At 38.5% G+C, this 26,558-nt stretch overlaps 1 protein-coding gene across 1 annotated transcript in view; it reads left to right on the top strand.

Moving 5' to 3' along the window:
• The window catches only part of SYNE2 (spectrin repeat containing nuclear envelope protein 2), a 316,861-nt gene that overhangs the window by 59,053 nt on the left and 231,250 nt on the right, over window positions 1-26,558 (top strand). The window contains 6 exon segments of the mRNA XM_055303886.1: window positions 15,400-15,461; window positions 16,662-16,757; window positions 16,850-16,927; window positions 17,016-17,108; window positions 21,515-21,696; window positions 25,903-26,099. Coding sequence (XP_055159861.1) covers window positions 15,400-15,461; window positions 16,662-16,757; window positions 16,850-16,927; window positions 17,016-17,108; window positions 21,515-21,696; window positions 25,903-26,099 — 708 coding nt within the window.

Below are 26,558 nucleotides of genomic sequence, written 5' to 3'. Positions count from 1 at the left end.
CCAGAAAGTTCCTGATTTCATAGTAGCTGATGATATCTTTTGCTTCTTGGAAGGTTATTTGCCTTGACAATGTAAAGCTTTATAATCTTAAAATATTCCAATTAAGTGAAGAATAAAATAGCTCTGCAAGCAGTAGTATTTGTGCTGTATAGTCTCTTTGAGAGAGGAAAAAAGATTTTTTTTTGGGGGGGGGTTGTATATATACAGTTTTGGCTTCTGGGAACTTTGGTTTTGTTTTCACCAGGAGTTTGGGGATAAGCTTACTTTATTCTGGGTCAGTTACATTTTGAAAACCAGGGCAAGATAAATCCAGGGTCATTTAGAGTCCTGTTAAAGTAGGTTAACAAAGATCTCATTCATTCTTTATAGAAATCAGAATCCTTTTTAATTAGCCCCATGGGAGATACAAGATTTTTCTGAGCTTTTGTGTTTGTGTGCATTTCGGGAGGGAGTGTAATTATTCAGAGCTTGAGGTAGTATATTAGGAAAAATAAAACTCGAAGTAATTTCTCCTTGAAAATAAGAAAGTAAGACGTCAATATAAGAGATTAATCTATAACCATTTGGTGGGGTTAGTGGGTGATTTTACACTCTAAAAATTAGAGGTTATTCTAAGTGTGCCTCTTCAAGAAATTACTTCCCTCTTCTAATTTCAGCGTTGGTGACTAGTTTCTCTGATGGCTGTGTTTTTCCAAAACATACAGGGAAATTTTGGGAAAAGGTAACTGCATTTGTTATTCTCAATATTCATGAGAACTGAAGGTTACTACCACCAGGTGTTTTTAGAATCATTTAAAAATAGTACATAAAAGGATAGGAATGAAGATTTATCAGAGAAGTGAAGTGTTCAAAACTCTAAATATGTGTATTTTTGGAGGAGAGATGTGAGATTCGGGGTGGATAATCTCTCCTAGTCATTGACAGCCTGTGTGGTGATGCATGTTGAATGAGCATAGAAAGAAAAGGGCAGAAGAATGGCTGCGGATGCTTGCTCTCTGCCTCCGGGGTGGAGCATTGCTCACTGGTCATGCTTTGGTCTTTTCCATCTTTACTGCACAGGGTCTACCAATTGCATCCACAACTAAATGTTATGAGATGAAAGGCACCTGGCTCAAATTAGAACACAAACAGCCTTTATCAAATTTGAATAACATTTAAGATCTTTCCAAAACAAGCTTGGTGACTTCATGGAGCCTGGGGTGGCTGGAATGTGATGGGCATGAGATGGTATTGGAGAGCAAAGCAAGGCAGAGCTGGATGAGGCAGGGATTTATCAGCTCCAAGGTAAGATGTGTGAATGGGAGACCACTGGATGGTTTTAGTTAGGGGAGTAACATGATCTGATTTACATTTTCCAAAATATCACTCTGGCTGCTGTGTGGCGAGGGGGTTATTTGAGAGGTGGGAGAGGAAGCAGGAAAGCCAGTTGGGATGCTTTTGTTGTAGTCCAGATAAAATATCAGAGTAGTCTGGATAGTAGTAGGGTGATAGGAATAAGCTAAAGAATCATGGATTTTTTTTTTTAAAGGATACTTGTGAATGTTGGGATTTATGGAGTAAGTAGTAAGAGAGATCAAGGATAACTTCTAAATTTTTGCTTTGAGCAATTGAGTAGTTGGTTATGTAATTTATTGTGATGAGGAAACCTGATAGACAAGTTATGAGGAGATTAAGAGTTTATCTTTGCTTTGATGGTTATGAGATGCTTATTTGATACCCAAATGGACATGTTAAGAAGGCAGTTAGATGTAAGGATCCAGAGTTCTCAGGAGAGATATAGATTTGGGAGCCATCAGTATGTGACTGGTATATTTACAATTAAAACCATGGCCTGGAAGAGATCACCTGTGGAATGCATAGCTAGAGCAGAACTTTTGGATCTTTCAGTGTTTAGAGAAAGCTAGGGACACTGAGAAGAAGTAGCCAAGGCCAAAGAAGGAAAACCAGGTGAGTGTGATGGCATGGAAGCCCCTAGATGGAGATATTTCAAGGAGGGACGGGCATCTGGGTGGCTCATTTGGTTACCTTCAGCTGAGGTCATGATCCCAGGGTCCTGAGATTGAGCCCTGTGTTGGCTCCGTGCTCATCAGGGAGTCTGCTTCTCCCTCTCCCTTTGCCTCTCTTCCCTACTCTTGCTCACTCGATCTCTCTCTCGGAAAAATAAAAAATTAAAAAAAATTTTTTAAAGATTTTATTTTTTATTTATTCAGAGAGAGAGAGAGAGATTGAGAGGCAGAGTCACAGGCAGAGGGAGGAGCAGGCTCCATGCAGGGAGCCTGATGTGGGACTCGATCCAGGGTCTCCAGGATCACACCCCCGGCTGCAGGCGGCGCTAAACCACTGCGCCACCGGGGCTGCCCAAAAAAAATTTTTTTTAAAGAAGGGAATAAAGTCAATCGTATTGAAGAGAAATGGCCACCAGATTGGTAACTCTAACAGAGTTAGCCAAACTCAAGTGGTAGAGATAGAAGCCTGGCTGGAGTGGGTCCAGGAGAGATTGGGGGTGAGGAAAGAGATATAGTGACTTAATCAACACTTTGAAGAAATTTTACTGTGAAGGGGAACAGAGATATCAGGTAGTTGTTGAAGAGAAATATAGGACTTTTAAAAATACTACTACTCCATTTTTTGTTATGCTTTTTCTAAGTATAGGTTAATTTATCCTTCGATCCCAATTCATTTATTTGTTCACTCATTGTTGATAAGTGCTTTTGAATGCTTGTGGTGTACAAGACACTGTACCAAACACATGGGATGACATATAGAATGCACTGTCCTAAGATGTATGTTCTGATTACACGGAGATAGCCAAGTACATAGACTATTACAGGATGGTATGGGTGTGTTGTAAGAGAGAGAAGACGTAGTATTCTGGAAGTACAGAGTAGGGCACCTACCAGCCTTGGGGGTCAGGGAAGGCTTCCCAGAGGAAGTGATTTCTGAGTTTAGAGCTAAAGTATGTTAGTATGTGAACAGGATGGAGATGAGAAGAGTGCTCCAGACAGTGGTAGCAGCATATTAAAGCCAGAATATGGGGCTGAATGTGGCACATTCAAGGAAATGGATGTTCAGTGAAACTGAGGATTACAGTTTGAAGGAGACTGTGAAGAGATGAAGCTGTACAAGTTCATGTAAATATATGGGGGTTTGAATTGCTTCGAAGACCAAGGAGAAGCAATTGAAGGATTGTAAGTGGAGACATATTCAGAACTGGTTTTAGAAATCACCCGGGCTGGGTGCCTGGGTGGCTCAGTAGATTAAGTGTCTGCCTTTGGCTCAGGTCATGATTCTGGGGTCCTAGGATCCAGTCCTGCATCAGGCTCCCTGCTCAATGGGGAGTCTACTTCTCCCTCTGCCTGTGCCCCTCCCCCCATTCATGCTTGCTGTCTTTCAAATAAATACAATCTGAAAAAAAAATCACTTGGGCTGCAGTATGGGGTGTAGTCTTGTGGGAATGAATGTGGAGACAGAGAGACCAGCTAAAGACTGCAACAGTCAGCTGAGAGATAGTGGTGTCCTGTTCAAGAGGAGGTGCCCGTGAGGATGGATAGAAATAGATATCAAGAGATATCTAATTGGTATACTTTTCAAGGCTTTAAATTCTTAAATTTTATCTTTAGCTTTACTGAGGTAGTCATTAGGCCTTTTGGATTGACTAGGTATGGGAGAGTGAGGAGAGGGAAGTATTAAAGATGACTCAGGTTTATTCCTCAGCAGAAGAGTGGATAATGGAAACATTCACTGAAAAAAAATGCAGGAGAACACCTTTGGTGGGGGAAGGGAGCCAGTTAGAGATGATGACAACCTTCTGGCAATGTTGAGTTTGAAGTGTCTGTGGAATAACTAAGTGGCGATATCCAGAAGATAATGGGATATATAGACGTGAAGCTCAAAAGAAGCAGACACTCGGGCTGAAGATAAAGATTGGAAATCATTAGTATATAAATAGTAATTTGTTCCTATGGAGTAGATGGAAATATCTGGAAAAAGAGAACATTGCAGAGATAGAAAAAGCAAAACAGGCTTATAATAGAGTCGAGAAGGGATGTCACTAGAAGTAGGAAGAAAACGAAGTGAGTGTGATATCATGGAAACCAAAGAAGGAGAATGTTTCAAGGAGAGGGTAATAAACAGCATCAGAATTTTCAAGATATCGGGATCCCTGGGTGGCGCAGTGGTTTGGTGCCTGCCTTTGGCCCAGGGCGCGATCCTGGAGACCCGGGATCGAATCCCACGTCGGGCTCCCGGTGCATGGAGCCTGCTTCTCCCTCTGCCTGTGTCTCTGACTCTCTCTCTCTCTGTGACTATCATGAATAAATAAAAAAAAAATTATAAAAAAAAAAAGAATTTTCAAGATATCTAGTATGTTCTGAGAAGTACCTATGGGGTTAAGCAATGGGAATATTACAGGTAGCCTTGCTTACAATTAGATGGAGTGGTTGGGGTAGAAGCTAGCTTTCTAGTAAGTTGCCAATGTAGACAATACTTTCAATAAGTTTGGGTTTAATGTTGGGGAGAGAGGGTGATAAGCTGAAGGGGCCATGGATCTGACATTTCAGCTGATTTTTAATTATGATGAAAATAACATGGATTTTGGTATCAGACACATTTGGATTTGAATCTTTTCTACCAGATGTGAGATCTAGGGCACAGTATAGAGGACATAGTGGACTTTCAATAAATATTTATTGAATGATTAAAAATCTTTCATCTTCTGGGAGCTACAATTTTTTTCATTCACAAAATGCCTACTTGACCACTTCATTGGAAAGCTTTAATAAAATGATGTCACTGGTGCTTACCCTGAATTCCTATTTATTCCTGGACACAAGCTGTTTCAGCAAGCCTTCTGAGCCCCGTTAAGTGTGTCTTAGGATACTTACAAGTTATTATAGACTTATATCAAATTACGTTACATCAATATCTCAGAGTTTATTTTTCATTACTATTTTTGCTAAGCCTTTCCTGTTCCCTTTGTTGTCTCAAAAATAAGTCACACATGTAAATCAGTCCAGTTACAGAGATGTTTCTCAAAGAGTCTGTGTGAATCCCTTGAATCAGAAACCTTGGGAGTTGGGACATAGAACTCTGAACTTAAACAATGACCCTGAGTAATTTGCTGGCATTCAAGAGTGTAAGCATCCTAGATTTGTAATCATAGCACAGATCACTTCTTTTGTGCTCCGGAGTTAGGGCTCAGGCTCACACGTCATGATTTTCCTGAGAAAAGCATTCAGTTTTATAAAGTAGATGAAAGATACTGTAGAATAAGAAATATGTGTTAGAAGAAATGGAGTCATTTCTTTGATTTGTTCATTCCACAGATATTTATTGAGCAACTCAGATGAGTAAGAAGAGGATGAGAAAGAGGAGAGCAAATAGCACCCCAAATTCTAGGCATTTTATCTGTATTATGGGCTTATTTGCATGTGCTAGAAATACAAGATTTGCTTACGCAGAGGGCCAGGAGCTATGTTCCAGGGAGGCTGGAAACAAAAGCCTCAGTGTGGAAATCTCAGGTGTTGCACAGGGTGTGGTTTGCTCATGTGGCAACATGAAGTGTCTGGATTCCACGCGCTAAGGCCCAAAGTAGAAATCATTTGTTGTATGCCATATATGTCATAGATTTCCCGAATAAATTCAGCATTTAAATTTTTACATTGGGGAAAAATAGCCACAAAACCCCACTCACTTCTCCCCAGCCATTTACTCATTTAACAAACATTTTCTGAATTCCTACAACATGGGGTAGGTGCTGCAGACAAAATGAGGAGCAAAATCAGACCCATACTCTTAAGGAACCAGTAGGCTAATGAGAAGGTGCATATTAATTAAATAATCTCACAGATATTAGCTAATATTTTGGGGGAACAGCTTTATGAGATGTAATGTGAGATGTGAGTTATATACCAGACAACTCATTAGAACGTTTTCATTACTCTAAAAAGAAATGCCATACCCTTTAGTTGTCATTCCTAAACCTTTCATCCTCCTTCCCTCAGACCTGGGCAGCCACTAGTCTGCTTTCCACTTCTATAGATTTCCTTATTCAGGATATTTCATATAGTATGTGGTCTTTTGTGACTGTCTTCTTTCACTTAGCATACTAATTTCCTCTTTCTTCCATATTGTAGCTAATATCTATTTGTGTTAGACTAGTCATAGTCTATGTGTGGGATTGGCAAACATTTTCCATAAAGGACCAGGTAGCAAAAATTTTAGTGTTCGAAGTCCATATGGTCCCTGTCACAACTACATTTTAACATGAAAGTAGCTACAGGCAATATGAAAACAAATGATTATGTCTGTGTTCCAATAATACTTTATTTACAAAAACAGGTGATAGATCAGATTTGGCCTTCAGATTATAGTTTATTTCTTGACCTCTGATTTATATTGGTATAAGTACTTAATCCTTCTAACAGCCCAGGGGGTAGGTACTAATATCCCCATTTTAAGTTTGGAAGACTGAGGCACACGGCTAATAAGTAGCAGATATGGGAACCCAGGTAGTCTGGCTTTAGAGCCAGTGCTCTTAACCTTGTCAGTGATTACAAGTTGAGGAAAGTGCTAAATGGGGCAGGGGTGTGAGTATGGCTCTATGAAAACAAACAACAAAAGGGAAATTTACTTAGGTTTCCTTCAGGATGAACCACTGACTAAGACCTGAGTGAAAGTGGAAGTTGATTAGATGAAGGGAGGGGTGGTGGTACAAAGGGCTGAGCTGGAGGGAACGTAGCTCATAAAGGCCTCAGAAGAAGATGGAGTGGCTGGAACACTGTGTAGAGGGGAGAGGAGGAGCGCAGTGTGTGCTAAGCCTGGAGAAGTACCCTGGGATGGACCATGTAGCACCTCCTCAGCTGTTACTGACATTGCTCCTTATCCCTAGAGCAGAGAGAAACCATCAAAGTGGAAAGGAGAATAAGGTAAGTTCTACTGGCTGAAGCAGAGAATGGATTGAAGAAAGTAGAGCAGACCTGGCTGGCCATGAGAAGAGCAGGCCATGGCTGATGGCAGATGGGCCAGGAGGGCTGGGGGAACTTAGTGGTGTAGGAAGGAAGAGGATACCAGAGCTACACAGAAGCAAATTTGGCCTGATTTATGGGAGTCTGTACTTGGGGATGATGAAGGATCATAGTGTTAAATCTGTGAGGTGGAAACACTGGTGAGGATAGGTGTGGAGAGAGGGAGGGAGAAGGGGTTTGATTTTGGTCCTGGGATGCTGAGTCTGATTGGTGAGTGCTGTTTTTTCCTTAGTGCCAACACAGATTCTCCAGGAGAGGAATATTGACATAAAAGTGTTGAGGGTGTGCACAGATGACGCAGTCAGTTAAGCTTCTGCTCTTGGTTTTATCTTAGGTCATGATTTTATGGGTCGTGGGATTTCATGGGTCCCTGCATCGGGCTCCACTCTCAGCTGGGAGTCTGCTTGAGATTCTCACCCTCTACCCTTCCCCCTATATGCACTCTCCTTCTCTCTCTTTCTCAAATAAACAAATTGTAAAAAAAAAAAAAGTGTTGAGGTTGAGAGATGGTTGCATGCTGTGCTTGCGAGTTATTAGTCAGGAGTTACCTTCCAAACTCAGCTCTTCTCGTTCAGTAAGTGAGATCTCAGTCTTGGAACTATTTATTTTTCTTTTTTGCTGACTTGTTTAGTTTACTTCTGGTTGGTTGCAAGAAAATGTGTAGTAAATTGCCACCCTCCTTTTTCTGTTAGTTAATAGTTTCCTCTTTTATAGTTCAGTAACACACCTTTTCCTGTTTATTCTTCAAATATTTTAGGCTTTTCTTATTTTGATTTTGCGTGCCTGTGTGCTTTTATTCTCTTAATTTGTTTCTTCATTTATTTGTTTATCATCTCCATGAGAAAGAATAAAAGAGGTGGGCTTATTATTTTTAGTTCCCTTTCTATTCAGTAACAGCTTAAGATTATTTGATATGGCTGTTGGGACACATGGCTAAAATGTGTTGCATTATTTTCCAAATTTAGTTATCCCTACCATTTCTGTCCCAGCCAACAGTGAGTTGGCAGTGTTGTTTTAAGGAATGGCAACAGCATCTCATTATAGCACCTGCCCTTTTGTTCAAGGCATTTTATTCATGGGAGAAAGAAATTGTCCAGGAGTTCTTAAAACAAGGACTGGGATAAGGCATAGGCCTAGGAAATGTTGTCAGTAAATTCTTCTCCATACAGTAAGACAGTTTGATTTTCCATACTCTTAATACTTACTGAGTTTTTCAATCAGCAAATATTTATTGAGTACTTCTTATCCACAAGGTACTGTGCTAAGGGGAAGCAAAACCACACAAGCATAAATATTTAACTTCAAGGTTATACATTGAGTGGGAGAGAAACCACACACCCTTACGTGACTCTGGTGGTACAAGGCTGATATGAGCAGCAAGTAGTAATTATCATAAGGTAGAAGTAAGCTGTTGGATGATACATATTGGTATCCTTTAATAAAATACAGATAGAGAGGTGCCTGTCTGGCTTAATCGGTAGAACATGCAACTCTTTATCTTGGGGTGGTGAGTTTGAGCCCCACATTGGATATAGAAATTACTTAAAAATAAAATCTAAAAGCTACAGGTAGAATAAGAGTAAACATACTATTTTACAACTTACTTTTTTTCAATTAAGAATATATCCAAACCAGCACATATGTATCTACTTTGTTCTTTTTTTTTGGCCAGATATTTTTTGCTTACTTTCTGGTAAGCAAAAATTTTGGAAGGGTATGATCTCCTTTTAAAATATTTCTTATAAAAAATAAAAAAATAAAAAAAATATTTCTTATAGCTTAGCAGATGCGTTTTTTTTAGCAGATGCGTTTTAACTTTAAGTAGTATACCTAAGTCTCTGCTTTTTGAATTACCAACTTAAAAAATGAAGCTATGTCATGTATAATCATTTAATTTACATTTACATACATTCATTCAACAAATACTGAGTGCCTCCTACTAGTGAGATATTCTAGAATCATGTGACTCAGTGATCAACCCAAACAAATCCTTGCTTTTTTAGAATATATGTGCTTTATATTTAATCTATCTAGAAAGATGCACAGGAAACTGTCAATTAATGTTGTCTCTGGGGAAGGAAAATGGGATTTTTGAAGGAAGTTAAGATTAACCTTTAATTTTGAGAGCTACTTGGAAAAATGTTTTATGAGTATTGTATATTACTTTCTAATAACAATAAGAAAAAAGTCCAGTAAAGTGTTGTGGGAGACTAGAACCAGAAGAGATTATATCTATTTCTCTTTAGAGAGGGAGGCATTTGAACAGACTATGTCTTATTTTAACAGATGTCGATTGAATGCCCACCGTGTATGTTGTGTTGAGTTTTTATGAATGCAGAGGGCCATGGGAGGATTGGCCATTCCAGAGGATACATAGCATGGCAATGGCATGAAATGCAGAAAAGAGTGAAACTTAACTGGGGAGTTGTGGATTTATAGTCTGCTAGAAAAGTAGGATAGGAGCAGAGAAGTCACGGGAGATGAGTCAAAAAATTAGATTGGAGCCAAACTATGAATGACCTAGAATGTTAGGCTAAGAATTTAGAATTTACTCACTAAGGAATTAAGGAATGATTAAAAGATTTTAATGAGGAGACTGACAGACAGATCAAAAGAGTGAATCTGGAGCCAAGTGCAGTAAACCTGTTAGCAATAAACCAATAATAGGGAAGAAGAAATTCCTACATAGAAGGAGATTGTAGAGCTTTCTCAGTGAATTCATGCAGGAGAGGACATTCCTGGAGAAGCCACATTGTAATAATGCATTGTTCTGTGTTTAAGTGAAAACGTAATGATTCTCATGTCTGAGGTAACTGCTTTTGAACTCTTACTACTGGGGAGGATTGCTGGAGTCAACATTTTGATTAATTAATTGATTTGGGGGGAGGTGTCAACACTTTAGATGAACTCTTATGCTTCTGGGTCTTGCTGCTCCCTAGTAGCCCTGGTAGTTTTTCTGGGAACTTTATAATGAATTTAAAATCCATACTCCTTAATTGGGCTTAACTCAATATGTTTTCATTTAAGGTGTCTTCCAGCCAAGGGTATGTGTTGCCAGCTCACATAAGGCAGATTGAATAAGGACAAACTCAGGGATTAAATGTATTTTTATGGTAATGACATCTAGAGAAAACCTTTGCCTAGAATGTCTTGCTTCTCAAATTCAGTCAGATATTTTCCGAGAATGAGAGTCAAAAATATCTACATAAACTTCACTATGTTTTTCTACATTATGCATATTTCTTGTTTGCCTTAAAAATCAGGATAGAGAATTTCTCATTCTCCATTCTTCGGCATTTTATGGAGAAATATACCATTATAACATTTTATTATTCTCTTTAACTCTTTCACTTTTTATCCCTAACATCTGCTGATTCTATTCTCTACGTGCCATTTTGAGAAGAATTTTATTATTTTATTAGAAACTTACCTCAGAAATTACAAAATAAAATCTGACAGTTAAAAAAAATCTCACCCACTCAAATTAAGTTGCTTTAAAGGAATCGGTTCTCAATTATTTTTTCCCCAATGGGTCAGCCTTTGAAAAGAACAAATGGTTACTTATCCTGCCATAGGGTGATCTCTTTGGCTCTGGTTCCTGTTGAATTAATACTGCTTTTCAGGGATAAGACAGTATAAAAATGTGAGAAAAGTGTGTCAAGGGATAAATAAAATGGCACATATGAAACCATTTAATTCAGCTGTTGCAAAAGTATTTAATTGTACTTGGGCCATCTTTGTTTGCCATTAAGCAAAGAGTCTTTGTTGCATTTGAAGGGTTCTAATTTCCAGGTTGACAAGTTGTTCTCTAAATTTGGACAATGAGTTAGTTAAAAGCCATCAAGTTTCTTTTCTAAATCCTTTTCTGAAGATTTCATTCGTGCTCTGTTTCCTTTGTTAACTGGAGATTACTGGTGGGGATTTGTTCTGACTGCTTCTCTTTTTGTCTCCCACCCTTCCCCAGTTTCTATTAGATTTTATCAAATTAAGACAAGAATAATTTGGGGTTTTCATTGGGCAAGTTTTGATTATTTTCAGTTGTAGTTTCTATCCTTGTCGGGATACATGTCAGTCCAACCTCAGATTAGGTCAGATGCCCCCAATTGGAACAATCTAGTTAGAGCACTCAGTGTTGTGCTAGCATTTTCCTCTTTCTTTTTCTTTTTCTTTTTTTTTTTTTAAGATTTTATTTTATTTATTCATGAGAGATGAGAGACGGAGACACAGGCAGAGGGAGAAGCAGGCTCCATGCAGGGAGCCCGACATGGGATTTGATCCCGGGACTCCAGCATCATGCCCTGGGCCGAAGGCAGGTGCTAAACTGCTGAGCCACCCAGGGATCCCCTGTTTTCCTCTTTCCAAGATGATTTTACCCACCTTCGTATCTCCCCTCTCCCCCATGTAACTTTCCTAAAATAAGTGCAGACTCTTATCTCCTAGACCTAGCAGCATTCCTGATTAGTTTCTTTTTCATATATCTCCCGGGAGGAAAAATCTCTCTTGGTTACTTAAGGATAGGAAGAGTCATCTTTGGCTTTTTTGTTTATTTTGGTTTGGATTTGGATTTCTGCTTTATTGTTATAATAATGGATAGGTCCCTCCCTGCTTTTTTCCATGGCCTTGATTAATGTACATTATGGGCAGGTAATTTGCTCCTGGAGTCATAAAAACTTGTTATCTCTCTCTTTTTTTTTTCTCTTGAGGAACAAAATTAGCCTTCAATACAATTTTTTGTTTAAATCTGTAATGTTTAACTATATGTTTAAAAATACTGTTGTATCATCTACTGATACTAAGAGAAAAAGCAATGAAAATACATCCCAAAGATTGTAGAAGATGTAGTAACATTTTGAAGTAGGACAAAATTGTGGTTCTTTGTAATTCTTTTGTTTATATAAAACAAGTAACTTTTTAAAAAAAGATTTTATTTATTTATTCATGAGAAACACAGAGGGAGAGGAAGAGACACAGGCAGAGGGAGAAGCAGGCCCGATGTGGGACTCAATCCTGGGACCAGGATCACGCCCTAAGCTGAAGGCAGATGCTCAGCTGCTGAGCCACCCAGGCATCCCACAAATAACTTTTGAAAGCCTAAACTATCCAGTTGGCTTGCCAGAACTCAATTCAGTTCAACTAATAATTATTGAGTATCATGTACTGTGTAAATCACTGGGCTATAACTAATTTAAGCTGGTAATGCAGAAAAATGAAATGGATTAAAAAAGGAAAAAAAAATCCAACAAGGCTAAGTGCATCATTAATCTCTAATCAGCCAGGATTGTAAACACCCGAAAACACATTTACTCAGATTCTCTTCAGTTCCTCAACCTGAACTCACATCAGATTAAAAAAATTTTAAGAGCTCTAGTTAGATGTCATGCCAACAATTTCAGTCGTTACAACTTTGGTAGCTAGAGGTTCATAAAGGAGAGTGGAAGGGATCAAAAAAAAAAAAACATTAGAAGGTAGATCAGACAATTTTTTAAAAAAGGAATATAGACACATAAAGGTAGATTTGACTGTCTCAGTATAGTAAGTAAAGTATAACTATAATAATCAGTAAAATTATCCTTTACTAACTTAAATTTAATTTAATTATAATTTAGTTTTATTAATGCAATCAATTTAATATGATTAATTAAAGTATTATTATTCTTTTAGCAAAAGTTTCTTTAGAGTCTCTTCTTGGCCAGATTCCTCTCGGTACCCAGAATAGATCACAGACAAAACATCTTTGTCTATGTGGTGTTTATATTCTGTTGGGAGAAGAGCAAGACATAATAAACATATATAACTTACGTAAGATGTTAAAAGGTGATAAGTGCTAGAAAAAAATAGAGTTAATAAAGAGAAGCAGGAGGAAGGGTTACAGCTTTAAATAGGATGAAAGTTAGGCTTATGGGGATATCTGTAGAAGAGCATACCTGGGAGAAAGGACAGTTAGGGCAAAGCACTAAGGTGGGAATGTTTCTAGGGAGATTGAGAAAAATAGGGAGGCCAGAGTGGCTGGAGTAGAATGAGCCTGGGGGATGAGCTGAGGGAGTGAGTGTCAGCCTTGCAGCCCTCTTAAGGAGTGAAGTGAGGAGCCCTCAAAGGATTGTAAGCAAAGGAGTTTCCTAGTCTGAGTTAACGTTTTAGCAATATCACGCTGGCTGCTGCATTGAGAATAGTATTTTGAGGGCAAGACTGGAAGGAGGGAGACCTCTTAGAGATCTAGTGCAGTAATCCAGGTTGGGAGGTGGTGGGAAGTGGTCATATTCTGAAGGAGCACCAGAGAGGATTTCCCAAGGCTTTGGATATGGAGTGTGAGAGAAAGGGAGAAGCCAGCTTGTGATGTAGGAGAAAAACAGAGTGCAGTGTCCAGTAAGGTGAAGGCTGACAATCAACCACTGACTCTAGTCGGAGGCAGGGGAGGGTCCTTGATGACCTGGATTCATGATGACCTTGATGAGGGAGCAGCTGGAAAAGGATGGGAGGAAGGGTATCAGTGAGGGCGAGGACAGTGCAAAGCAAGCAGAATTCAATGGCTTCGAGTTGCTGATGGTGTCAGGGGTGGTTGGAGTTGGGGCCCTGGAGGGGAGGAACTGAAAAGCTTGGGGCTGTTGTTCAGAGATGCGCAAAATCAAGACTGCAAGGAGTTGCAGTTACTAGTATTGCTAAGGTGAGGGGTATGACCATGGTGGTCAGTGGTTGAAGCAGAGGAGAAGACAAGTTTATTGGAGAAGAAGAATACAACGGAGAGGCCAGGAAGTTGGGCGCTTCATCAGTATGTATGTTGAAATTGCCAAGACGTAGGAGTTGTTTTGGAGAGAGGACAGTGGGGAAGGAACTGAAATCTTTGAGAAATGGTGAGGAGTGAACAGAGGCCAGTAGATGACAGTGGGCACAGTCTGATGACTTGAGAGTCAAAGCTGGAGTACTTCGGGGACAGAGTGGAGAATGATCTGGAAGCAGTAGCGAGGGGCAAGGGGAGTAAGAGGAAGCAGAGCCAGCACTTGAGTGGGCCAGTTTTCACCAAGAGCAGAGAGGCAACGCCTGCCAGAGAGGGTTTGGACACATGGGGGATTTTGCTGAAGGTGTACTCTGGGTTCACGATCAGTGGAACGGTTTCAGGAGTTAAGGAGAGGTGGGAGATGAGAAAAATGGAGGCGTGTGCAGAATCTTATGAAAATTGAGTGAGAGAACAGAGGGGAACCTGAGAGTCCAGGGCGTGTGTGCAGCACATGTGCGCGCATGTGTGTATGTGCGTGTGTGCTGGGATGAGACCTGGTGACCTCTAGGTAGATGGTGGTGCAAAGGCTGTGAGCCTTGGGCCCAGGGAGGAGAGGGTATCTGTCCCTTCCTGGGTGGCCAGCCAGGTGAGGACATCTGGGGAGATGGAAACTCAGTTCTGGTGTGCAGGGTTGACATGCCTGCTGAAGCTGGGGAGGGCAGAGGGCGGGTGGGGAGCGTGGTGTTGGTGTAGGGCCTGCTCCTGCCCCGGCGAGGAGGGGTAGACATACCCTGCATGTTCAGATCTTCCCCTTGACTCCTGTCCTGTTAATAAGAGTAAATGCGGGCACTTCTCAAGTGAATCATTAACAGTCTCTGGAGACGAGTGCTTATTACCTGATTCCTTGAGGAAACTGATGTTGCACAGCTACTTGGTAACAGAGGCAGGATTTGAGCCCAGTGGCTCGGACTCTGACTGATTGCAGCTAATTTCCTGTTAGTGCAGTGGCAATATGTCCTCCGTGATAAACACTGTAAATATCAAGACTAAACTGTCCATGACTTTATGATTTTAAAATGTCTTCAGGTGTTCTGGGTTTGTCTTTAAATATATATGGTTTTTGCTTTGACTGCAAGTGCTTTTGGGTTGTGAAGTCTTCTCTCTCTTCACAGTTCCTCATATTGCACTGTCAAGGCCATATGGGAACTTAGTTCTTTTGTTGGTAAAAGTGTTAAAAATCATGGTCTCAGAGTGCCTGGGTGGCTTAGTCGGTTATGCGTCTGCCTTTGGCTCAGGTCATGATTTCAGGGTCCTGGGATTCAGTTCTACGTTGGGCTCCCTGCTCAGTGGGCAGCCTGCTTCTGTCTCTTCCCCTGCCATTACCCTTGTTTGTGCTCTTTCTCTCTGTCAAATAAATAAATAAGAATCTTTTAAAAAATCGTCTCTTGTCAGCTAACCTGCAGCGATAAAAAATAGCTCATATCAACATGCTATTGCCAAAGCACTTCTTGAACAAACGTCTGAAATTCAGACCAAGTCCTAGAAGGCTGGAAAAGTTGTGGAATGTGTGCACATCTCCAGAGTGATAGACCTTTGAAGGCTTGTTATATTTGAAAGGCTTCTGAGGCTTATTTTATAACTGCTGTTGTCTTTTTTCAATAGCTAAACAGGAAGACACTCAGAAGAAAACCTTCACCTGCTGGATCAACTCACAGTTGGCAAAGGTGAGGAAAAAAAAAAAGAGCAAATAAAGCTATAAACATATTTTAGTTATGTTTTGGGCCTTCCTTTGGGCCCCAAAATGGCATTGGTGACATGTAAAGGTTGAAAGAATGTGGTGAAGTCACCTTGACCTTGTTTAGATGTTTCTTATTCTTTCCCAACACAAAAAAGAGACTTTTGTTAAGGGTATGGGAGATAGTGCTCTAAAAATATTTAAGGCAGCAGCATCTTTTTAAAATCAAATGTAATAATAATAATAGAATAACAGTGGAGTGTTATATGTATAACACTCATATGTAAGGAGTGTTAAATGTTAGACACTGTTCAAAGCTTTTTAAGTGAAATGAATTTGCATTGCATTTATGAGACTTGACAACATCCCCATGAGATAGTATTATTCCTGTTTAAAGAACAAGAGGGCAGCCCGGGTGGCTCAGCGATTTAGCACAGCCTTTGGCCCAGGGCCTGATCCTGGAGACCCGGGATCAAGTCCCATGTTGGGCTCCCTGCATGGAGCCTGCTTCTCCTTCTGCCTGTGTCTCTGCCTCTCTCTCTCTCTCTCTTTCTCTCTGTGTGTCTCTCATGAATAAATAAATAAATAAAATCTTTAAAAAAAAAAAAAACAAGGAAACTCAAGTACAAAGATGTTAATGTGACTTGCCCAAGGCCACACCACTTGTAAGTGATAGTGGTGGGATACAAACCCAGGCAGTTTGGATCCAAAGGCCTTGATCTTAATCACTGTCCATCCTGTCTCTCAGGGACACCATGTGCCTGGAATAATCTAGATACAAAATGACTGAGTCTCTCCTCATAGGCCATCTATCCCTGCCCAATGCAGTTCTAGAAGGGGTAAATTCATAAACAGATTACTCTGGTTGTGTAATCTACTCCCCAAATAGGTCACTACTGGCTGATTTGAAATGCCATTAATGCTGCCTCCATGCACAGGTTTTAAGCTTTCAGTGAAAGCTACAAGAGTGCTGTGTTACTGGAAATTTGCCATGAGATAAATTAAGTTCGCTACTTCTCTTACCATGCTTTGATAAAGAACATTGTGTGTTCTCTCTCATCCCGTTAATTAAAAATCACTACTGAATTAATGCTTTTGTGAAGTCACACAGCACATTTATGGGATTCTTAAAGGTATTATGTTTTTCGAGCAATGTTTGAATGAGTATTTTTCTTGTAACCTCTTGTAGCACATTCCTCCCTCGGTTGTATCAGACCTGTTTGCAGACATTAAAAAGGGGCATGTCCTCCTGGACCTGCTAGAAGTACTCTCAGGACAACAGTTGGTAAGCTTTTTAAATGACATTAAAAAACCTTTTGTTGATTAAAAAATTGTTTTTCATATTTCTAAGTAATATATTTTGCTTGAATTTTGTAGCCTCGAGACAAAGGATCTAATACATTCCAGTGTAGAATCAATATAGAACATGCCCTGACATTCCTAAAAAACCGATCAGTGAGTATGAATTTCATCTGAAGATTCACAGGAGAAATTAATGCTATAAAATGTTTTCTCCGTTTAACCCATGTTTCTTCTTTTCCAGATCAAGCTAATAAATATTCATGTTACTGATATTATAGATGGAAACCCATCCATTATTCTTGGCTTAATTTGGACAATTATTCTGCACTTTCATGTAAGTAGTTTGATGATGTGAAAGCTATTTCTGTTCTAATTACTGCAGTATGAAATAAGTGTAATGCAATAAAATTCAGTCCTGAGTTTCTTCTGGAAGCAAGACACTCTGGAAATCTTGACAGGTAGATCTTTGGCCATTTATGTTATTTTGCATTTGAAAATTGAATGTTGAATTATGATATCTTACATTATCCATAGTATCAGCACCAGTCTGAATAGAACCTGCCATGATAAAATTTTGCCTATTGTTTACTTACTCTGGCAAGAGATAGTAGGATGCTTTTGGAGTGAATTTTTTTGAAAACTAACCCACTAAATTTGTAGAATCTCCCAGTTTTGTTCAATCTAATAATACCACAACACCTAGTCCTATTCAAGACTGATTCATGGATTAATTTCATGCCATATATATTTGAACACCTACTGTGTGCTAGTTTTTGTGCTAGGAAACCAAGAAAACAGCAAAGACAGTTATAGTCCAGACTTTTTGATACTTATGACGGATAAATATATTCTCCAGACCTGTGATTCTGAGTTAGTGGAGATTTTCTGCTGCAACCTAAAAGTTGCATGTTCTATATCTCTATAATTACCTTGAAAATAACACTAAGGGATCCCTGGGTGGCTCAGCAGTTGAGTGTCTGCCTTCAGCCCAGGGCATGATCCTGGAGTCCCAGGATCGAGTCCCACATTGGGCTCCCTGCATGAAGCCTGCTTCTTCCTCGCCTGTGTCTCTACCTCTCTCTCTGTGTGTCTTTCATGAATGAATAAATAAAATCTTTAATAAAAAAAAAAGAAAAGAACTTTAAAAATTATGTAGGAAATAAATGCTTATTTTATAAAAACTAGAAAATAACTAATTTGTATACAAATTAAAACATCTAAAAATAAGACTATGATTTCTGGATACCCACATTTGAAGTTGCAGTAGAATAATATGCATGAGGATGATGAAAACCAAATTTAGAATTGTGTTTTTTTCCCTCTGGAAAAGGAAGGAAATGGAATTGCAGAGGGAAAGACAGAAGGCTTAAACTGTGTCAGTGTTTCATCTCTTTAAAAAAATATGAACCAAATGTGGTAAAATGTTAAAATTTGACAATAATAGGCATTTATTGTATTTTTTCTCCATACTTTCCAGGATATTTAAAATATAATTAAAAATTTCAATATAGATAATGAAAACCAAGTAGAGTCACCAATAATTCTACCAATCACTGATAAGCACTAAATAATTTGGTATATAGATTTCATGATATGTGCAGCAGGAAGGAATGTATATATTCATCTACCTATCTATCTATCATCTATCTATCTATCTATCACATGGAATGGTCATGCTATCCAAACTGTTTTCAGTCTCTTCTAATGAACATCTTTCTGAATTCATACATATTTGTTAATGGAGGCCTAGTGCTCTATTGCAAAGAACTATATTTCATTAATTAACAGTCAGAATGTTCACAGTTTTACGATTGTAAGCAATTCTAAAAAGACTACCCTTCAGATAAAATGTTTCCATACAATCTTAATTATTTCTATGACCTAGTTTCCTAAAAGTGAAATTGTCTGGCCATAAGTCTTCCTTTTTTTTTTTTTTGGTCTTCGTATTGCTAATGTAAATAAACTTTTGTTGAAGTATAACATACATAGAGAAAAATGCACACATTTTAAGTGGTGTAGAGCTTGATGTAGTCTTATAAATTACATCCATGTAACTACCACCCAAGATAAAAATAGAGAACATTGCCTGCATTCCAGAGTTCCTAAGTGTTTCTTCCAGTCCTTGCCCCATTCCGTAAAGAAAACCATCACTTTGATCTCTTATCATTGTTTAGTTTAGCATCTTTACTTCCCTATAAAGGAATTATAACTGAATTGGTTTACATACACTGTATACTCTTGTGTCAGATTTATTTCACTTTACATAATCTATGAGTTTCAACTTGACACTGTTATTGGAATTTGTGAGTTCCTTGCTCCAATGCTCGCTGATACTTGACATTAAAATTTTTAACTTTTAGCTATGCTATTGTGTATAATGATTTATAGAAGTTTTAAAAAATATTCTGAATACAAGTCCTTTATCGAATATCTATAAATTGCAAATATCTTCTCTGATTCTGTGGCTGCCTTTTCAATCTTTTAGTGAATAGACATGCATGATTTTAATGTAGTTCAAATTTATCAACTTCCTTTTTTGGTGGCTAGTACTTTATATGTCCTGTAAATAAATCTTTCCTTTTGTCAGCAGCATGGAGATAGTTTCTTAAGCTATTTTCTTGAATAATTCTGTCCAAATTGGACTTTCTTCAATGATAGAAATGTCCTGTATTCACTGTACAAGACAGTAGCTACTAGTTGCTTGTGGCTGTTAAATACTTGAAATGTAACTAGTATGACTGAGGAATTAAATTTTTACATTTAATTTAATTGATTTAAATTAAACAGTCACATATGGTTAGTGACTATTATATTGGACAGTGCAGTTCTAAAAGCTTAATAGTTTCACATTTTACATTTAGACCTACAATCTTTTGAGAATGAATTTTTTTGAGTATGTTATATTAAAGCAATCAAAATTATTTTTTTCCGTATGGCTATCAAGTTGAACCACTACCATGTATTGAAAAGACCATCATTTTCCTAGTGTACTGTAGGGCCAGTAAATTAAAAAAATCAAGTAACCATATATGTGTGGCTCCCAATCGTCAGATTGTCAGTTCTGTTCCATTATTTATCCTTGCACGTACTATACTATATCAATTTCTATAGCTATATAGAAAGTCTCGATATCTGATCATGTCCAACTTGTTCTTTAGGATTATTTTGTTTATTGCTTACTCTCTGCATTCTCATATAATTTTTAAAATTGAGATGTAATTGACATATACCATTGTGTAAGTTTAAGGTATACAACATGTTGATTTGATATTTGCATAAATTTTATAAATAACTTGTCAATTTACATGCATACAATCTTGGAATTTTAGTGAGGATTGCATTAAATGTATAATTTAGAAAAAATTGACATCTTTAAAATATTACATTGTTTAATCCATGCATACAATATTTTTGTTACTGCTCTGTTCAAAACAGTTTCTTTTTTTTAAAGATTTATTTATTTATTTATTCATGAGAGACACAGAGACAGAGAGAGAGAGGCAGAGACACAGGCAGAGGCAGAAGCAGGCCCCACACAGGGAGCCTGATGTGGGACTTGATCCCAGGTCTCCAGGATCACGCCCTGGGCCGAAGGCAGACACTCAACCGCTGAGCCATCCAGGGGTCCCAAAATAGTTTATTTTCATGATGATTTCTTATTTGACCTCTGGGTTTTATAACATTCTTTGCTTAATATCTAAATATTTGGGGATTTTGTTTGTTATATCTTTGTTACTGATTTCTAGCTTAATTTCAGTGTGGTCAGATAATATTATCTGAATGATCTCAGTTCTTCAAAATTGCTTAAGCTTGCTTTATGACTTAGCATCGTCAATTTCAGTAAATATTTTATATGGGTTTGAAAAGAATGTTGATTCTGCCATTTTAGGTACAATGGGATACACCAATCAGATCCACTTTGTTAATTGTGTTGGTCACATCTACTATTACTGGTGTCTGGTGGATCTATTAATTATTAAGACGTGTACTTCTTTCAACAATACTTGCTACTGTGTTTGTAGATTTATCTTTTAAAGTTTTCCATAGGTATTATCTTACTGCCCTCCAAAAAATCTGAACCAACTTATGTGCTTACCAGCAATATGTAAAAATCCACTTTCTCATACTTTTACTAGAGGATGCCATCACTTGATATTAACTTTTAAAATTTTTGCCCATGTTATAAATGAAGAAACTGTCCTCTTGTTGTATACATTTGGCTTTCTTAAATGACTATGAAGTTATTTTCCACATACTTAATGGCAGTTTTTTTTCTTTCTTGGAACTTATCTCTTATGTATTTGACTGTTCTTTCTGTATGTATATTTGTTTCTTAATGGTTTATAATCAAGGATTCATTTTAACTAACCCAGTCTCTCGGAAGACTTTCTAGACTAGAATCTCAAATTAGTTCAATTCAGTTTAGAGTGACAGGTGTTGAGCACCAGCGAAGTGCTCTGTAAGCATTTTAGAGGGATGAATAGTCCAAGAGAGCTTGCCCTTAAGGTGGAATGCAATACCTGAATAAGGGCAACGAGTTACCCAAGTCCATGGAAAGAAGCCTAAGTGCACACAAGATGACAAATGCTGTTATTCAAAGATTTGTCTCTTGCTTATTTCACCATGAATAGCCCCTCACTGCTTTAGGATACTTTTTTTTTAGTTCTTGTTTTGGCAAAGGTTTTGCCTCAGTGCTACTAATTTATGATTTGTATGTGTTGACTATTATGTCTTCCTTAGATTGAGGAGCTTGCCCGGACTCTTTCATGCAATTACAATCAACCTTCCCTGGATAGTGTGAGTGTGGCAGACTCATCTCCTACCTCAAGTCCTCCAGCTAAGAAATGCTCCAGAGCCCAAGAAAGATGGCAGATGTCTGCAAAGAAGGCTCTTCTCTTGTGGACTCAAGAGCAGTGTGCCCCGTAAGTAGTTTGCTACGACCAGGACACACAGGGCAGCTTTATCCACTACACAGCCCTACTGACTCCAGGTCTGAAAATCAGGCCGACTAGGTGTAACACCCATCTGAACACTTTCTACTCCTAAAAGGTAAATGTTTACCAACCTCCTTCTTCTCAGAGTGAATTTGAATTGTACAATGTAGAGGTTAATGAACTCAGCCATTTTTGGTTTCAAAGACAGCAGATGATGTTACTGGGTAACTTCCCTCACCTCCACCCCTGTGTTTAGGTGGACTGTTACTGTGTAAAAATAAAGCGGTCTTTAAGTATCCTTTTCTTTAGGCATAATTCCCCTATGCAACCAGGAGATGGATTCAAATCCCAAACATTTTACCACACTAGGAACTCTTTAAAAGTCAGGACTACATCTTTATTGACTGTGAATCCTCAGAAACCTAGCATAATGTGAGTTCATAGTAGGTGCTCCATAAAATGTATGTTGAAGGAGTGAATGAGCAAATGAAGGAATAAGTAAGCAACACATAAAATTATCTTTTGGAGCTGTATCTGATTACATTAAAAGACCATAGTATGCATTGTTTAGACATTTGTAGCTCAATTAGAGAACAGAAGCCAGAGAATAGGATTTGTTTTAAAGAGTAGGGATGATGAAAGGAAGTTACTGCTCAGAAATTCTATTTTACAAAGAAAAAGTTTTTTTTTTTTTTTTTTTGTTCTTGCGAGGCATTTACTCTGTTGTTATAAGCACTTGCTGTGATAGGATTTAGGAAAAATAAGGAGTTAGGATGCAGGAGAACTCACCACGAAATGAGCTATGGAGTTCAAAAGGCATTCCTTGTCATATCATAGCGTTGTCTGGATAAATAGAGGCATAAATATGTCACTAAGGCCTCTTAAATAGCAGGCTTCTGAGTAACTTCTTCCCAATGAAAGGCTAAGATGCTAATTTCTGCCTTCAGCCTTACCTTTCTTTGTCATTCATTCTTTGCATTTCATGAGGAACAAAAAAACCATGTATCTTATGAGTTTTTTTTTTTTAAAGTTTATTTATTAGAGAAGAGCATGAACACAAGCAGGGAAGTGGCAGAGGGAGAGGGAGAAGCAGGCTCCCCACTGAGCAGGGAGCCCGATGTGAGGCTCTATCCCAGGGACCCTGGAATCAGTATCTGAGCTGAAGGCATCCACTTAACTGACTGAGCCACCCAGGTACCCTATCTTATGAGGTTTTAAGTATATCAGATGAACTTTTTCTTCAATCTTCGAGAGACAATTTTACTTCAGTTTTCTACCATGCGTGAAAGTGTTATCAAATCATATTCAGACTTGTTTCATTTACTGGTAAGTAAGTTTCTTTAAAAAAAAACAAAAACATTTTATTTATTTATTCATGAGAGACACAGAGAGAGACAGAGACATAGGCAGAGGAAGAAGCAGGCTCCTCACAGGGAGCCCAATGTGGGACTTGATCCCGGACCCTGGGATCACGCCCTGAGCCAAAGGCAGATGCTTAACTGCTGAGCCACTCAGACATCCTGGTAAATAAGTTTCAAACCAGTTCAAAGTTCAAATATGATCTTTTTCTCCATGTCTTTCCTTGCTTTTCAACTATGAGCTCTGCTAAACTTATCAAGATGTAGTAAATCATTCTTAAGTAATTCATCAGAAGTTTGTTTTGGCCATCATTGGTGATATTATTAGGTAACTTTTATTTCAGTATTCTATGATACTCTGGAACTCACCTGAGTTCCAGAGTATAGTTAGACTATGTTGTAAGAAATATATTCTCTTATTTCTGAAGGAGATGAATTGAGGCCCTTGTTTGCAACTTCTAAATGAGCTTAGATCCTGCCAATCACTTTGGAGCCCTAACCTGCCCTCCATAATACCTGACAGCCGGTGCAGGTCCATATAGAGCTGACCTCACAGTCTGGTGCTTTACTGAAGGCAGTGTCAGCACTTAGCTATTTCTGACCCCCACTCTGCCCTGCCCTCAAATGAGGGCAGTGGCCTTCATCCCTTTAGCTAGTTTTGCTTAGCATCTAAGCACACTTCCTGAGGCTAGAATCCTGGATTTGAATCCTACCTCCCTGCACTTTCTAACTGATGACTTCTGATATTTAATATTTTTGAATTTCCTCAATCGTAAAAATGTGGACAGTACTAACACTTCTTAGGGTTATTATGTGTATTATAAGAATTATTTTTTAAAGAGCATTTAGAACAGGGGCATCTGGCTGGCCCAGTGTTTGAGTGGCTGCCTTTGGCTCAGCTTGTGATCCCCGGGTTCTGGGGTTGAGTCCTGCATCAGGCTCCCCGCAGGGAACCTGCTTCTCCTTCTGCCTATGTCTCTGCCTCTCTCTGGGTGTCTCTCATGAATAAATAAATAAAGTCTTTAAAAAAAAAGAGTATTTAGAACAGTTTCTAGACACAGCATGGACCATGTAAGTATTTGTTAAACAAGACAAAAGTCACTGAATAGAATACTATTTTAGTTTATCACAGTCATAGTTCAGACATTTTTTCCTAAGGGATTCAGGAAAGGCCATGTCGTCAGAAGCTGATTTTCTCCAAAAGTTTTTATCATTTGATTCATACTTTAAATTAGTCCATTGAATTTCCTTGTGTTTTTTGTGAGATATTAAATTGTTCTGGAATATTGTTTTGGAATATTTCCCACATTTTGTTCTGGAATATTCCCCACATTTTGTATGCAGCTAGCTATACTCTTATAATATCCTCACTGCTCCCTTGTCAAATACAGATTAGTGATTGATGGAGTGATTTGAAATATGTATATTAAGCACTTTTATATGCCAGACACCGTTTGGAGAGGAGTCTACTGTGATAGTCAAGAAATACAAGGCCCTTGCTCTCCAGGGCCTTGTGCCTGTAGCAGATGGATCAATATGATAACTACAGTTGACAGTAAGCTCAGGGACCTTATGATGATGATTGAGAATGCTGAGAGTGGGAGGATGGCCTTTATCTGAGGTGGTCATGGAGTGTCTTTCTGAGGAGGAGACCTTTGAGCTGAGGCCTGAAGGAGAAGGCTTCAGGTGTATGAAGATCTAGGAGAAAGAGCATCCAAGCAGAAGGATTAAAAAGAGCACGGTATTGAGAAACAAAAACAAAGCCAGCATAGCTGCCACATTGTAAGAGAGGAGATGTAAGAGTAGGAGTGGGAGGCAGGGGCCAGAGTGAGAGATATTATTCTGACAAGTGATGACAAGGGTGTTTTTTTTTTAATAATTTTTTTATTGTAATAAAATATACATAACATGAAATTTATCATTTTAACCAATTTTAAGTGTACAATTCAATGGTGTTAAGTGCATTCACATTGTAATGTAACCAGCACCACCATCCATCTTCAGAACTTTGTTCATCTAGTAAAACTAAAACTACTCCCCACCCTCCCCTTCCTCAGCCCCTGGCAGCCAGTGGTCTACTTTCTGTGTCTATGAATTTCACTACTGTACGTACCTTAAATGAGTGGAATCATATAGGATTTGCCCTTTTGTGACTAACCTCTTTCACTCTGCATTAACATCTTCTAGGTTCATCCATGTTGCAAGATGTGTTAGAATGTCCTTCCTATTTAGGGCTGAGTAATATTCCATTGTATGGACACTGCATTTTGTTTATCTATTCATCTGTGATGACTAGTTTTAAGCAGAGGAGTGGCAAGGTCTATATCCAATGAGCTACTGGCCATTCACGTGGCATAGTGTATCATTTAAGTTGTTATAATGAGAAAGATTATTGTTTCCTCTGGAGAAAGGAAATTAACTACATGTGGGGATCTAAAGTCAGTCATAAGCCAACAGATTTTTGAATGGAGAGCATTAAACTTGAGTGCATATTGTCATTTGGAGGGCTTTTAAAGACATAGATTTCAGATCTACCTCCAGAATTTGATGGGGGTACGTTTGGGGTTGGATCCGACTGAGAATTTATATCTCTAGCACTTGCAGCCCAGGTGATGCCAGTGCTGCTGGTCCCAGGGCCACACTTTGAGAACCAATGTTCTGTAGTATCAGACATAGCATTTGACTTCAATCTGACCACAAGATTGAAAGAAAATATTTTCCTAGGATGATTTATATGGTTCACTGAAATTTGTTTTAATTACTATTGAATATAGTGGATGTGCTTTGATAAATTTTTTAAAATAGTATTTATCATGTTTTTGTCCTCTTGTGATAGGTATGAGTCTGTCAATGTGACAGATTTTAAGTCAAGCTGGAGAAATGGGATGGCTTTTTTGGCGGTCATTCATGCCTTACGACCAGACCTAATTGACATGAAGAGTGTGAAGCATAGATCCAACAAAGACAATCTGAAAGAGGCCTTTGGAATTGCAGAACGAGAATTTAAAATCCCCAAATTGCTTGAGCCAGAAGGTAAAGAATCTTTTTTCTTTTTGAAACAATGTCCAGTGTGAAATTGGTTTAAAAATGGCATCTAAAGTGGCACCTGGGTGGCTCAGTGGTTGAGCGTCTGCCTTTGGCTCAGATTGTGATCCCAAGGGTCCTGGGATCAAGTCCCACATCAGGCTTCCACAAGGAGCCTGCTTCTCCATCTGCCTTCGTCTCTGCCTTTCTTTCTGTGTCTCTCATGAATAAATAAATAAAATCTTTTAAAAAATGGGAACTATATATAAATAAAATGGCATTATACATTTAGTCCTGAAGGGTTAAACTTACACTCTTTATTAAATTTCGTGAAATTAAGAATTCCTACCAATTAGTTAATTTCAGTAATTACAGGGATGATATGAGAGCTGAAAGCAAACAGTGCTGTTATTGGAAATAATTTGAGTCTTCGTCTTAAGTTTCTTTTGTTGTGTTCTATATCACGTT

This window comes from Nyctereutes procyonoides, unplaced genomic scaffold (genome assembly GCF_905146905.1).
Source record: "Nyctereutes procyonoides isolate TBG_1078 unplaced genomic scaffold, NYPRO_anot_genome, whole genome shotgun sequence".
In the NCBI taxonomy this organism is placed as follows: domain Eukaryota; kingdom Metazoa; phylum Chordata; class Mammalia; order Carnivora; family Canidae; genus Nyctereutes; species Nyctereutes procyonoides.
The sequence above is the reverse complement of the archived record's forward strand: the minus strand, read 5'-3'. Positions and strand labels throughout refer to the sequence as shown.